This window comes from Lonchura striata, chromosome 14, assembly GCF_046129695.1.
Source record: "Lonchura striata isolate bLonStr1 chromosome 14, bLonStr1.mat, whole genome shotgun sequence".
Classification (NCBI taxonomy): Eukaryota; Metazoa; Chordata; class Aves; order Passeriformes; family Estrildidae; genus Lonchura; species Lonchura striata.
In genome coordinates this window covers 8909925-8925292 of record NC_134616.1, presented here as the reverse complement: position 1 = coordinate 8925292, position 15368 = coordinate 8909925, and the positions used below count along the sequence as shown (strand labels likewise).

The window sequence follows — 15368 nt, the reverse complement described above, 5'->3', positions numbered from 1 at the left end:
GTTAATCTCAGCCTCCCACAAGCAGTCCTTGGAGAAGAAGGGGTTGGTGTGAGTCTCTGTTGTCATTTTTTCTCCTTTGTAAAGGGAACTGCCAAAATAAAAACAAATTATACATTAAAAAATTGGATATGTTCAAGGTCAGGTTGGATAGAGCTTTGGATCCACCTGATCTAGTGGGAAGAATCTGTGCCCATGGCAGGAGGGTTAGGAGCTAGATGACCTTTAAGGTAGTTTCTGTCCTTCCTTCCTCTCCTTCCTTCCTCTCCTTCTTTCCCTCTAAGCAAAATAACCCACAACGTACAATACAAAGTATTTCTGAAGTAACTTTCTTGTAGATTAAACCCATCACCATACAAAATAATTAGAAAGTCTAGACAGGGAAGCTAGACACTTTGAAAAAAGAAAACACCACCAGGTATTTTCTAATATTACCTTAAAGACATGCAAGCTTAACAAGTTTTCTGTACAGCCAGCTAGGTGATGGCAGATCCAACCCATTATTCACTTGTTCCTCACTAGAAAGCAGTTGTGTAGGTGAGCTGCCTCTCACTCAATAACTGGTCACATTAGTATCTAAGGAAAGGATATTTCAGCAGTGCATGACTTAGTTTCCTGGGTCAAGCCTGCAACGACAGCAAACTGCGATAAACAAGGTTGTATCATTGTTATTTATTGAACATAACTATGTGAGTTTTCTCACTGTCCCTTGGAACAGGTTTCAGTTTTCTATTTCAAAATTAAATACAACTCTGAGGTTAGGGTTTTCCTACAGACTGTACAACCTAGAGGTAGCAGACCTATACCTATATTCTCAATCAGGACAGTTATCTTAGCTTTTAAATTGCTTAAGCAGTACGTAACATTCAGATGTAATTCCTGGAATGACATTACCAAGCCACAAGCAGAAACATAGCCAAGAGTATTCCTTTTATGTATTTAAACAAGCTTTGTGTTCAGAGTTTCTTCCAACCATCTTCCTCCCCAGCCTAATCCTGAAGCTTCCAGAGAAGTTTGTCTATGTGCCCTGGTTGCCAGGCTTTAAAATAAACTAATTTGGTTGTGATGCTGCTCTGGCATTCCTTGACTCCTTTCCCAGAGAAGACTTCCACACTGCTCCAGCTTGATCCCAGGGAGGATATTCTACAATGGCAAAAGACTTCAGTTTACAGTGGTTTGCTCCCTGAAATACAGAATATAAAATAGATCGTATTGACATAATTTGCTTAATTACAGGCAAGGATCTGGTTTCCTGCATCCAGGGGGCACACTCTCGGACCTTGAAAAAATAGCTTTGTGTGGCTACATTAAAACCTTTTATTCAAGAGGTAAAACATTAAAGTTTCTCAAGTTGCAGGTTTGGAAAAGCAGTAGGGGTATATAATGACTGTGCTGCTGCAAACTGATCTCAAATGCCAGTTTGCCTGTTTGAATTTGGAAAAATTATGCAGAAGGAAAAAAAATCACATAGAGTATACTGGAAATTTGTATTATCAAAGCACAAGTTTATCTTTTAAGAAAAAAAACCCTCAAACAAATGTCAGCATATAATAACTCCTAAGAAACCTTCCTAACACAAGAAGAAACAACTGTGGAGAAGGCACCCAGACCAGAACAACATTAGTTAGTAAACATAGTATCTATGTCTTATCCATTTGTATAGTCAGAAAACAAAGACATGCTTTTAGGCACACAAAATTGTAACAGAAATACACTCCCACAGTAAATATATGTGTAACCCTTGGTCTCAGGTTGTGATTGCATACATAGAAATTAGTCCATTGCAGAGTGGAAATGGCTGGTACACCCCCTCTGCCTGCAGTCCCTACCATGTGTATCCCACGAACACCACCCGTCCTAGTCACAACTGTATTGGTCCAGAAGAAGAGGTAAAGTGACTGTTTATAGCAAGGTGGATGAAGGACATAAAAGGTGTATAAACATATATATATATATATATATATATAAAAGTTTGTACAATTGCATTTAGAATACTGCAAGAGACAAAAAAACCAAACTGAAATCTGAAGGAATAGTTGAAAAAATAACTACCCTACCTTCCTACCTTGAATCCCCTTGGGAATGCTAAATTCAGAACAACCAAGGAAGTGGGGACGGTGCCATCAGCCGCACATGGGCAAGCATTGCACCACTGGGAGCTGACAGCTGTACTGTGCAGAGGCAGGACAGTGCTTTCCCACCAGGAAAACACCTGCAAGCCAGTACTAAACCAGGGAAAGGTTGACATTAACCCTCACACACCACTCAGGAGCTGTGGTGGTTGAACTACTTGAACTACCTTTGCTACAGAACAAAGGAAAACACGGTATTGCACCACAACCAAGCGTTTACTCTGTCTGTGCGAGGCAGCTGCTGAGGAGTAACTTTTTCTCTTTGGCTTATTTTTAATATAATGCACACACACAGTGACCACAGGATGAAGATGCTGGCAGCAGGCGGCTGCAGCCGAGAGTGGCCGTGCAGGTCACGGGTGAAGGACCGGGCAGGAAGAGGAGCCACTGTGTGAAAATGCCAATCACTTGTTTTTAGAATTTTAAAAAGTTTAATAATAATAAAATGATTATAAAAATAGTAATACAATTAGAGTAATATAAATTTAGAGTTAGGACAATTACAAGATAATAAAAAGCAAGGAATTACGGACGTCTGGATGTTTTTGGGCACTAAGCTGCCAAAAACATGTTTTGTGAACAAAGGATTAACCCTTAAAAACCATAAACTGTTGCATATTCATACATACTTCATGGTTATGCATAGATTCTGTTTAAAACAAGAAATCCTGTCTGGTATATGTCAACTGCTTCTTTCAATCCCCATAGTGTCTTCGAGTCTGAACAAGGCCTGAAGAATTTAGCTTCTTCTGATAAGAAAACCATAAATTCCTCTTCTCTGGATGATTTAGGTGTTCTGTGACTGTTATCTCAAAGTGAGTATCTCATTCTTTAAAAAAACCCCACATACATAGTTACTATTTTATATTGTGTTATAACCTAGAAATATATTTAACACACCACTTAAGAGAATTAACACAGCATGACTTTCTAACATTACCCATCCAATATTCGTTGTAATATTTGCGAAAAGCCAATCACAAAGCACGCATTTTTCACACGCTGGCCCCTCCTGGCACTCGCTTGGCGAACCGCTCCTCGAGAGCACCCGCGGCGCTCCCGGCCCGCCCGGCGTGCGGCCGCGCTGCGGCGGCGGGCGAGGCGGGCGCAGCGCAGGAGCCGCGCCCGGGGGCGGCCCGGGGGCGCGGCCGCGCTCCGCCCCGGGTGGCGGCCGAAGGGCCGGCGGTGCCGCGGAGCCGCGGGTAAGAGCGGCCGGGGGGGGCGAGCCGAGCCGAGCCGAACCGAGCCGAGCCGAGCCGGGCCGGGCCGCGGTGCCCGCTCCGCCGGGAAAGTTGTGGCGGCTGCCGGGGCGGCTCCGCTGGGGCCGCCCGAGCCCGCGGGGCTGCCGGGACGGGCGGGCCGAGCCTGCCTCCGCTCCGGCGCTGTGCGGGCGGCGGGCCGGGCCGGAGGAGCCCGGAGGGAGCGGAGGGCGCGGCGGGTCTGGGCCCGGGGGCTCTGGGCGCTGGGCCCGGCCCGGCTCGGCCCGGCCCGGCTCGGTTCGGTCCGGCTCGGCCCGGCTCGGCTCGGCTCGGCCCGGCTCGGGCAGCCCGAGCTGGGTCCGCACCTGCCGGGCCGGCAGCCGGGGCGGGGTCGCGGTGCCGCGGCTCCCGCTGAAGCCGCCGGGGCCGGGCCCTGCCCGCCCGGCTGCCCCCGGAGCTCGGGGACCGCGGCCTTCAGAGGCTGCATGCACCGGGCTGGGGCTGGCGGTGTGTGTGTGCTTGTGTGTGTGTGTGTGTCATCCTCGCCTCAGACAGCGGGGAGCACACCGGTGCTGGGAGTGTTCGCTTCAAAGCGCTCCGTTATTGCAGTGTTCGTGAGAGCAGCGGCACTTCAGTTAATTTTGCATAGAGCAGGCTGGAAAAACTCATTTGTTAAAAATCAGTTTAAAGCTCTTCTTTATACTTCTCCTAGTGTCTGGTAAGTGCTTGTCATAGAATCACTGGGGTTGGAAAAGCCCTCTAAGGTCACAGAGTCTAACCAGTAACATTTACCATGTTTACTGCTAAACGATGTCTCCAAATGCCATAGCCACAAACCATTTGTAGGCTTCCAGGGATCACGTTTCCAGCCTCTTCCAATGCCTGATCACCATTTCACTGGAAAAGTTTTTCCTAATATCCAACCTAAACCTCCTCTGATGTAATGTGAGGCCATTTCCTCTCTCATTACCTGGGAGAGGTGACCAGCACCCACCTGGATCCAGCCTCCTTTCAGGTGATTGTAGAGAAACATAAGGTCTCTCTGAGTATCTTCTTCTCCAGGCTAAACAACTCCAGCTTTTTTCCCCTGCATGATAAACTCTGCTGCTGGGGATCAGTACATACAGTTGCCACATTGCATTAGCTTATAGTGCTCCTACATACTCACTCTGCAGAATTAAAATATTTCCTCTGCCTTGAGCTTGCCTTCACCTCTGCTGGTGGGATTTCTTGAGGGTTACACTGTCCATGAGAGCATGGGAAGTAACCTAGGAAAATATGGGTTTTTTTTTCTCTTTAAAAGAACCTTTTATCCTGACCTGGTTGATGGTATGGTCTCTAAAATGGCTGTGATGGCCCAGGGCCTGGCATGAGTGACCAACTGGAAAACTCGGGATGGTAAGAGTTGTTTGAGCTAGCAGTACAGTGAGCAAATGTGAGGGGTGCCTTTGGAACAATTATTCCCAGTACTTGCATGTTGCTCGTATGGACTATGTGAGTGTTTCAGGTTAGATATTGCCAGGTTGTTTATTTTTCCCAGAAGTGTAAGTTTGTTTTAAAGTATGAACTTAGGTGACACAATTTAGGGTGTTGTAAGATAAGGACAGTTCAGCCTTCAGTTATTGTAGTAAATCCTAGTGCAAGGGCAGATGTGTTCCAATTGTTTTCACCATGGCAGAGTGGCCAAAAGGAAATAATAATTTGGAAAAGGGGTTGAAAGTCAAATTCCTTGTAATTTGTCAGTTGCAGCAGTTAAGGTAGTGGCTTATTGATAGGCCAGGGTTGATTCCAAAAGGCCATGCTGCTGAGCAGCAATTCAGTGCATCAGCCAGTAAATAATTCTATGCCTTGTTCACAGTTATGTAGAGAGAAATAAATATATGATGCTTGAAGAGCTCCTGGCTATGAGCACAAGTGGGGAAGAGCAAGGGTAATGGTGTGCACTAACAAAACACTGTAGTTTACTCAGCTCTATGAAGAAAATTTAGGGCTTTTAGGTGATTTATTGCAGTAGTAGGAAGATGGTTGCAGCTGTGATGGTGTAAGGGTATAAGTGAAAGAAGATTTACAAGAGCAGGATAATATATCAGTTGGTTCAATAGAAGATGTACTTGCAAAACAGAGCAAGATTTTGTGTACACCAGGTGGTCTGCAGGCTTGACATTCACATCTCTACAGGCTGTAACAACAGAGTCCTGGGTGTTTTAACCTGTTGCACAACAAATCTTAATGGGGTGGCAGAAGTTTGGTTGGAACTAACTTGGTGGAAAGCTTTAGGAAGCTCTTTATTTTAATGCACAGTGGGTGGAAAGGACTCTAGAGATTACTCATTGCTTCAGTCTTGTAGAAAGTGCTTTGTGTATCTGTTTTGCTTAAATGAGACACTGAAGGTGTGTCTCTATACATACACAGCTGTGTGCAGAGATTAATCCTGAGGGATTCAGCCTTGCCTGACAAAGTTAAAATTAATTCTGAGTGCATTTGGCTGCAGTTCCCTAAGAGGAGCGATTCAGTGCTGCAGTCTGTGCTGTAGCTGCTGCTTCCAGAGATTCCTGGTTATTTTATATTAATGGCACCAGCTTTTTCTCCAGTACATATGTGGGTTTTTTCTTTGTCATTCTCCATAAAGTGTAGTCACCCTCTTTTATCAAACAGTTTCTGTGCTTCCCTTGTACATTCCCATGTTGAAAGAAAACAGGCATTTTTCAAGTAATAACAGTATCATTTATAACCTGTGAAAACCATCTTACAAACTTTTTTGTCATGTTCCTTCAGTGGAAGCTTTTATGTGGCACTCTTGCAGTTCTCTTTGTATATGTATCTTTTTTTTTTCTCCATTTCATTTAGTTTGTATTTATGTTAAAATGATGTCTATAAAATAAAGAAAAATATAGCATATGGACAGCATTAAAATACACTAAGCTTTACTTGTAACTAGGTGCTGAGATTTTGTGGAAGAAATTGGCACAGATGGTGGTTTGCCAACTTCTGTTTTTTTTCCTTGGATTTAGGCCTGAAGAGTCCTTGATAACCAGTGGAAGCGTCTCTGTAAACTTTTTGTACAATTAAGCATGTGAGGGGGAAAAAAATCCTTTTGTGACTATCCTGTTTGTACAAGATGTAGGTGTACTGATATATGGAGTTCAGGTATCTGAACTTATCCCCTTTAATCAAAACCCAGCATTATACTCTTTTGATTTCCTGAAAAATTTCTCTGGTAAACTAAAGGTTGCCAATATTTTCAGTGTAGTTGGCACTGAAACTGTGAGATGTTCTCAGGAACCGATGAGACTCTGAAAGATACTTAGTTTCTTGTTGTTAAATATGAAGTAGGTGTAACAGCTGTCTGGTGATTATTGGCCTGGGAAGGGTACCTGTTCTCTTCTCTGTACCTTTTTCTTTAAGTATGTTGAGAGATGAATCCATTGAAGTGGATTTTTATAATGCCTAGTGTGGCATTATAAAACAAGATGTGCAACCTGTAAGCTTAATTTCAGCAGCCTATTGATTTACCTCTATAAGCACTTATTAGGGAGTATCCTATTTCATTTTTTAATCCCAGCTGGTAATTTCTAAACTGTGACCCTGAAATATCCCTCTGTGCTGGAAATGCTGGAAATAATGCTTCCTATTACCTTTTTTTTTTTTTTTTTTTTTTTCTTTTGGAGAGACAGACCTTGATGCAACTTACTTGAGTGTTTTCTTTTAATGTGCTCACATCTGGGCATTTGAAGCTGATGAAATGCAGCACACATCAACAGAATCCATGATTTTTTAAGCAAGCAAACAAGCATTTGATCCAAAATATGTTGCTCTAAGAGTCAGTGAACTCTAGTTTTGGCAGAACTGCATGACTCATGCAACTAGGAATGCTGTGCTGAATATGCTGAATTTTGAGTCCCCAGAAGAGCCTACCAGGAATGAGTTGGCTCAAAGGCATGATGGCAGACTGTGAGCCCTGATGTCACAGCAGGAAGAGACATTTGAGAGAGGGTTGTTTGAGCTGGATTGACAACCCAGAATGAACTTCAGAAGTTCTGGCATGTCAGGTTAGAGAGAGGCATTCTCAGGAGTGTAGTGGTATTTTGGTGTCACCTGAGGTCTCTCATTTTCTCAGCAGGTTGTCAGTGTTTGTATAAATACACAGCAAACTGGGCTGCTAAGTCTGATTCTGCCTCTTCTGCAACAGGTGGCTTTTAAAACAAGCCAGACATTTTTAGTGAAGGAACCATAAGACAGAGAGGCCTGGAAAGACTAAAGCTGCAAGAACAGGAACATGTTTGAAAAAGAGGGAAAAAAAGAGAGTGGGTTGAAAGGTGAGAGTATATTTTTAGAGAATGTCCCATTTTCTTGAGAGTTGTTACACTTCATCATACCAAGTAAAATACAGGCAGACTGGCTGTGTAAAAATCCAGGCTTGGAGGAAACGGGAGTTGAAGAAACTGAAACAATACTATGTAGTTGTTACTTTATATATAGGAAAGAAAACCACTTTGAAAATTCTGCATTTAAGGCATCCCATGCAGGGTCTGGATTATGAGAAACGTTGAATTGGAGATATGCCAAGGTCCCTTTCAGATTGGATTATTCTGTGATTCTGTGGGCCTACAGTGAAATCAAAGAGCTGTTACTCTCAAATTTGTTCTGAGGATTGTTTCCTTAAGGTTCTGCATGTGGGCTTTTTGTATTGTCCTTATGCCCTGAAATAAAATTAATGTGATGTACATTTCTCAGTACCTTCCAGTTGAATGGATAGTCCAAAGCTATGAAATGAATACTTTTCTGTCTTTACCCATTTTAATGGTGATATCTTTAGTGCAGTGTTCTTAAATTTGCACATGAGTAATAGTAGTATATTGAAGTTTTAAATCTTTAGATAATGTGTTTGGATGGCATCCTAAACTGTCATTAGTAATCAATCATGTTATGCACCTTCTTGAAAAAACAGACACTTAGAATGCAGAGCATAATGAATCTAATACTAGGTCTCTAAAAGCACTGCTATGCTTGCATTGCTAATTCTTCCTTATTCAAACACTTATTTAAAAACTGGTTTTAAACACTCATTTGTGTGAACACTGTTCCTCGAATTTTCTGAAGGTTTTTGTGATGTGTCATATTGATTATATGGTAGAGCTACTTCCAAAGTTTCCAAAAAGTGGTGATAGCCTGTTGAGGTTTAACCCCAGCTGGTAATTAAGTCCTACAACAGCTGCTCGCTCCCTCCCCCTCTCCCCATTGGGATGGGAGGAGAATCACAAAAGTAAAAGTGAGAAAACTGAAGGTTGAGATCGAGACAGTTTCATAGGTAAAGCAAAGGCTACAAGAGAAGCAAACCAAGGAATTCATTCCCCACTTCCTCAGGGCAGGCAGGTATTCTGCATCCCCAGGACAGCAGGGCTCCACCCCACATAAGTGACTTGGGAAGACAAAAACCATCCCTCCAAATGCCCCCCCTTCCTCCTCCTCCTCTAGCTTTATTGCTGAGCATGAGGCCATATGGTCTGGGATATCCTTTGGGTCAGTTGGGATCAGCTGTCCTGGCTGTGTCCTCTCCCATTTCCTTGTTCGTCCCCAGCCTCCTCACTGGTGGGGTGGGTGTGGAGCAGAAAAAGCCTTGGCTCTGGGTAAGCCTTGCTCACTGATAACCCCTGAATTACTCTTGTAATACCTCTTAAATGGAACCCTCATGCTAATCTGTAGGGGAGATTTGTTAATTTAAGAATTGGATCCAAATGATTAGTCTCTAGTTGTGTCCTTGGGGACAAACAGTCATGTGATGCTGTTGTCTTGGCGGTGCTTCTAAAGGAAACCCAAGAGTACAGACAGTTTGAAGAGACCACTTTCTAACTGTGGGGATCAGTTGGGTGTGTGTAATTTATGTTTTTTTAAAAGATGTTATTTAAGCAAACAACATTCCCTGTTAGCCAAATGTGATTCTTGATGACTGCTTATTATTAGTGCTTCAAAGACTTACACCCAATTCCCCAGGACGCACAATGTACAACAAGTGTCATCTAAATTGTCCCATATTGATAATTACCTAGAAAAAGACGTGGTGATGAAAAGAAGTTCAAGAGAGAAAAAGGAAAGCTAAGCGCAAGAGGAGAGAAGAGAGGCAGATAGATGGAGATGAGGAACATCCCCCAAAGCAGCAGAAGGTACCGGCTGAAGAACAGCAGTGGCCAGAGAATATGCCTGAATGGGAAGAAAGGAAATCCCTGCTAGCTCAGAGAAGAGTGGAGTCTGTCAGACTGCTTACAGTGCTGTTAAATCGTGTGAAAGTAAGACTCTTTTAAAACGTATTTTAAACTTTTAAGGATATCTATTAGAGCTTGAATAATATACCAGACATTTGATATCTTGATGCTATTCAGAAGATTGCTCTGGGGCTGACTGAACACTGAGAAGGTCTGAGGTCTGTGTCATGGGACAATCTGCTCTCAGTCTTGCCCTGAGAGCAAACATAGTGCATTTTCATCCAGAAACTTTGCCTTTGTGCTTTTCAAGACCTTGTCTTTACTGAGTGAAAAATAGGGCTGGAAAGGCTGTTTTAGCTCTATTAGACTTGATCCAGTATTGCAAGCAAGGAACATAAGTGATGCTCTCTCTGCTTGTTTTGGTCTCAGGTCTACAAGTGACTGAACTAAATTGGCAAAGATTATACCCGTTGGATTTCTAATAGCCTCTTACTTTTCTTGGCCAGCTCTCATTAGCAGGCTTATTTCAGTTTGATTCAGATAATATCTTGAGAAAGTCAGCAGAGAAGTGATAAAAATTTGAGTGTTTTGCACACAGATTAATGCTAGCAGCTTTAATTTAGTGCTTTGGGCAAAAAAGGTTTCAAATGAAAACGGTGGTTTTAATTTCCAATATGACTTTGTCTCCACTATTTGCAAAGAAAAATTTGCTTGCAGCTTTTAACAAATGTGTATTTTTCTCAGTCCTTAATGCAAAAGATTTCTAAGGGACTGTAATTTACTATGAGTTGAAGTCAGAGGCCATCCTTGCCATTCAGCCTGAATTTTAGGGCCCCATTACATCTGACATAGCCTTCTTAATTACGAACATGGTATGTTAAATATATTTCTATTTTCTTGATTTCGCAGTTGGCAAGTCAAAAAGCGGATCCTTCACTGGGTGTAAAGAAGGACAATTCATTTTCTGAAACAGCATTTAAAGACATACAGCAGGAGCTGATTAACTCCCTTTATCGTACGCACAAAGAGCTGAAACGTAAGGAGTTTAAGTGCCCGTTAACCCAAAAAGGTAGTGGTTTATGCTGTGAGGAAGGAGATGTGAGTAACTTCCATGCACCTGCTTGTCCCTTAGTCAGGACAATTTTAAATGATCCCTCTCCAGCCCCGAGCTCTGACGGACTGCCTGGCAGAGATGTGGGCAACTCCTCCACCGAAGGCTGCGGGCCTTTGCTGATCACAGTTACCCAGGACGGCAGGGTCATCCAACCTCTCCGTGGAAGGCACCGCCCGCCACTGGATGTAGTTCACACACAGACATTGCCTGAGGAAGATGATTGCAGAAAGCAAAAGGTTTATGAGACTGATGAATTCATCCATTATTTATTAAACTACTATCAGACACCACACTATGCACGCGTTTGCTTAGAGCCAAAAACCACTGCGAACAAGTCCCGGTGGAAGCGAGTGGTGTCTGATGATGGTAGTGGGTTTAGCACCAGCTTGAGTAATAAACATGGTCAGCACTTCAGAGAATTGAGTCCTGTACAAAACCTCCACAAGAGAAATCGTAGTAGTGATAGTAATTTTAGGCTGGTGATCACTCTTGGGGAACTTGAGTCAACAGACAAAGTGTTGGAAAGCAAGGTCCATGGGGGCAAGCTTGCAAAAAAGCTGCAGGTGCAGAGGAATTACTCACTTGCTGTTGATAACTTACCATGTGCTGGACTGAATCATTCTTTGGAGTGCACTACTGTTACTCATAAGGAGGAATTCAAAGAAGATGGTAGAGATGAAGGCACTGTACCATATGGAACATGTAGATCTGCTTGCAGATTAAAGGATTTGTTGGAAGAGATCAGTGATTCTGAGTACCTTAGAGAGGCATGTGGCGGCTCAGTGAAGAGAGCAGAAAGAAGGTATGAAGAAATTTACAGCAGTTGTAATAAAGGTTGCTTGTCTGCAAGAGCTGGGGAAAGAAAATTACTGATTTACCATAAAAATGTAGCTCTGGAAGGTCAAGAGAAGGAAATCAGCCAATGTAAATCCTGTTCTAATTCTGTCCATGAGGGCTTGGCAAAGCAGTGTGAACGTAAACTTAAAAAGTCATGCAAGAGGTCTAGTAGTAAATTAAGATATGAAGGAAAGAAAAGTGAGAGACAATCCAGGGAAAAGGAGAAAAATGATCATAAAATGAAGAAAAAGCGAAAAAAACTGTCTTCTAATCTTTTATCTGATGAATGTGGCTTTTCAGAGACGGACAGTTGCATGCAGCTGGAGTCGCTCAGAAAGATACAGAGAAAATGTAAGAAAATGTTGCACAAAAAAGTGAAATTCAAGACACATCACATCTCTATGGCAGCACCAGATGTTACCCCTCATGAAGGCTCGCCCCTTCAGGAGACCCACCAGAGGAGAGGTGAGAGAGGGACAGCACATCTAAGGGGATTGAATTTGACAGGTCTGTGGCAGGTAAGATTGCCACAGTTCTTACAGTGATGAATGGTTTTTTATTTTAAAAGGCATAAGCATGGTATAAAAAAAAAAAACAACAGTGCAACTTCTCTGCAATTAAGGGTTTGTTCAGTTTAGCTCTGAAACACACAGCTGCACCTCAAGAGTAATATTTGTATACTTAACTGGGTAGCACAGTATCTGTCCTGGCACTAGCAGATGGTGGTTATTCTGTTAACAACATATATGGTAACAACATGCTGTAGACAACTAGAACACTGATAGACAATTTGATGTGTGGCACAGCTGTGTGAGAAGTACTGTCTCAGGTGAGTAAACTTTTACGTTGCTAAAAAAATACATCTGATGTTCATACAGGATTGCTACTGGCTGTTCTTACAGCCTTTTTTACAATTTACTGTGCTTCCAGTTCGTTGGTGGATATCCTTACAGCCTGACAAACCCATTTCAAGTCACTTTCTCTTTATCTACAGGAGATGAGAGGAAACTAATGTTGAGAAGACAGATGGATACAGATGTCAGAGGATGCCCTCTATTTCCTCTTGAAATAATTCAGACAAACCCCTTCTCAGATACTGTCTGTGGAGGAGAGCCCAGAAGAGGATGCTGAACAGCTACTGTATTATAGCTCTGAAGTTTTTATAAAGAAGTGGGAGAGGAAAGCCCTTTGGTCATTAAAAGGTATATGAACTACTGGGTTGGTTTTTAATTTTTCTTTTTTTTTGCTTATGTAATTCCTTTGGTTAGAATATCTAACTGGTGTAGTGAGGCACAGAAGCAGAATCTGTGTTTGCCTTTTGGATAACAGGACCAAAACTTTCCCCAGAGCCAGAATAAACTTTCATGGACTAGTGGCTAAAGAACTTGAAAGGGCACAGACCAAGATCTTGGAGCATTACACTTTAAATGCAGAGAATCATGAAAATGACAGTATTTACTAATAATGAGTAATTGTGAAAAAACCTAATTGTCAGTGTTAGAGCAAGCATATGACATGCCTCCTCTATCAGATTGTTATATTGATGGGACTGGAAGGTGTGGGGGACATTTATACTCATTTTTGATAAGTATTAGATTTCCAAATGTGAAAAAAGTCCCATCTTCTGTAAAACTCACACTAGAAGATTCCTTGGTTTCTATTCACAATTCTAGAGGTGTTTCTGAAAACTCGCTGGCTTTTGGGAGGATTTCACTGAACTTATGCTCAGTGTAGTGCTTCCAGGAGTCTGAATGGTTGTCTAAGCAAAGCTCTGAGTGTCAGATAATGAAAGGGCAGTGCATCTCAGCCTGCTGACGGTCCCCATGTAAATGCAGGTTGACAGTTCACAAGATTGTGAAGGCACATATAGTGAGGTAGCTGTTTAGTATGAGTTTGCCTACAAATGCTTTCCAGAGGAATTGTGAAATGTTGTCCGAGTTGTGCTGCATGTAGATAAAAATGGGAAAATGCAGTCTAGGAGCTTGAATGATATCCATATTTAGTCATCTGGCTGTATCTAGAAGACAGCCACAATTGCTTTTGGACGAAGTCCCTTAGCAAGGTACAGAGTTTGAAGTTCAATACACTGATTATTACAGCTTTCATTTTATTATGCTTTATTTATTACATGTCAGTAGACGAAGTTAATGTGAAAATGTTGCCGTCATTAGATAAGATCTTACTCATGTTTGTAACTTTTGCTCTAATAAATAGTTATAAAAAAGAATATTTGTAATTGTTTGTGGTAATAGGTTTTCCCCCAGTCTTCAATACTGGTGATTCCTCTAGGCTTCTAAGCTAGATTTTATCAGTCTTTCTGTTCATATGTCCAGACGTTGAGTGCCTTTTCAGGGTCATGAATGACAAATGCTTGCTACTCAAAGTACTGTTAATCTATTACTTTTATCTAAAAAATGTTATTTTCTTGACAGAAATATTTTCTGACTATTTTGAAGAACATTTATGCCCCTCTCAAACTCCCCTTTAGTATTTTATACAGTTATAATGAAGAGGGACTATTGTATTTGGTGACCGTGTAAAATGTTTTCAGTTGCACTGATGTGACATACCAAGGGTGTTTTTTCTCTATGCAATATTTGCAGATTAAAGTAAAAAAATTTCCCCCTCTGTCAGTCTATACAGCTTTGTGTCCATGAGTACCCATTTCCCATGAGACAGGCCTTTTGGTAACAGGTGAGGAAATATTTCTTTTTGTTGATCTGGGGGAGAAGGAACTAAAGCTTTCCTTCAGTGTAAATTTCCAGTATTTTATCAACATGTTGTCACAATAAACAGTAACAAATAAATACTCCATTTCTGTAATTGCTTCATGCGTTCACCTGTATTGACTGAAATTGATAGAGGATTTGCTTTATCTCCCAAGTCCTCATTCCATGTAAAACATCGTTAGTTAATAAAATATGCATGCACTTTAAAATATGAGACATCATTGTAATCTTCATATTGAAAGTGAACTTCTGTGTTTCCTATTTGTCATTGTTTAGAACCTGACTTCAGGTGTTTAAATAATAATTTTGCTTTTCACAAAATCATAGAATGGTTTGGATCAGGACCTTAAAAATCATCTTGTTCCACCCCCCATGCCAAGGGCATGGGCACCTTCCACCTGCTCCAGCAGTGTCCAACCTGGCCTTGAACACTTCCAGGGATGGGGCATCCAGTTTCTTGTGGCAGCCTCTGCCACAGCCTCACCACGCTCACAGGGAAGGATTTCTTTTTCCTGTCAGCACATTTAATAGGAGCCCCTCCTTTTCATATACTGGACTGCTTAATACGATCTTATTATCCTGAAGGCTAATCTTTAAAGATACATGTAACTGATTGCTTTAAAACTTTTAAAATGCATGGCTTTGTAGATTGGATTTTAGTTGTTATAGATATGTCACATCCCACGTATGAAAGTTACCGAATGTTTTGGGAATTAAAACATTTATTAGATGAAAAGCTGTATTTATATAGTTAATCAATGGAAATGTAGAACATTTCTGGCATAATTTCGTAACTTCTCAGTTTGAACCTGATGTATGCTATTGTGCCCAGCTGCTGTTTCAAGAGGCTGGGTGTTTTTTACAGAAACACTTTTTACTCTGACATGTATGAAGTTGGGACCTGAGACTGCAGATCTTGCTATCACATCTAATTTTCTGTACAGAACTAGTGAAAATGCCTCCTCATAGAGCTGGTATGAAGAGAAGTGGACTGAACAATGCTTTGTTACTGAAAATATGTGAGCTGTGAGTTGTACCTTGTGCTGAATACTGAAGTCAAAATCCTACAGGTTGGTTTTAAAGCAGAAGTACTCAAAGCCCATTATTAAATCAGTCTATCTGCCTGAAATACAATACAGCAATTATTATATAAAGCCCTT

The 15368-nt window shown here is 41.8% G+C and overlaps 1 protein-coding gene across 2 annotated transcripts; it reads left to right on the top strand.

Moving 5' to 3' along the window:
• The first annotated feature begins 3251 nt into the window (after positions 1-3251).
• Positions 3252-14982, top strand: LOC110480505 (uncharacterized). Of its 2 annotated transcripts, none has more exons than XM_077786519.1 (5): positions 3252-3331; positions 9376-9612; positions 10438-10597; positions 11780-11944; positions 12474-14982. In XM_077786519.1, exons 2-5 carry the CDS (start codon positions 9523-9525, stop codon positions 12608-12610), a joined length of 552 nt encoding a protein of 183 aa, XP_077642645.1. In that variant the 5' UTR covers positions 3252-3331; positions 9376-9522; the 3' UTR covers positions 12611-14982. The 2 variants fall into 2 exon arrangements, with proteins under 2 accessions (XP_077642645.1, XP_077642646.1); XM_077786520.1 differs by having other exon boundaries at positions 10438-10564; positions 12474-14424.
• The last annotated feature ends 386 nt before the right edge of the window (positions 14983-15368 follow it).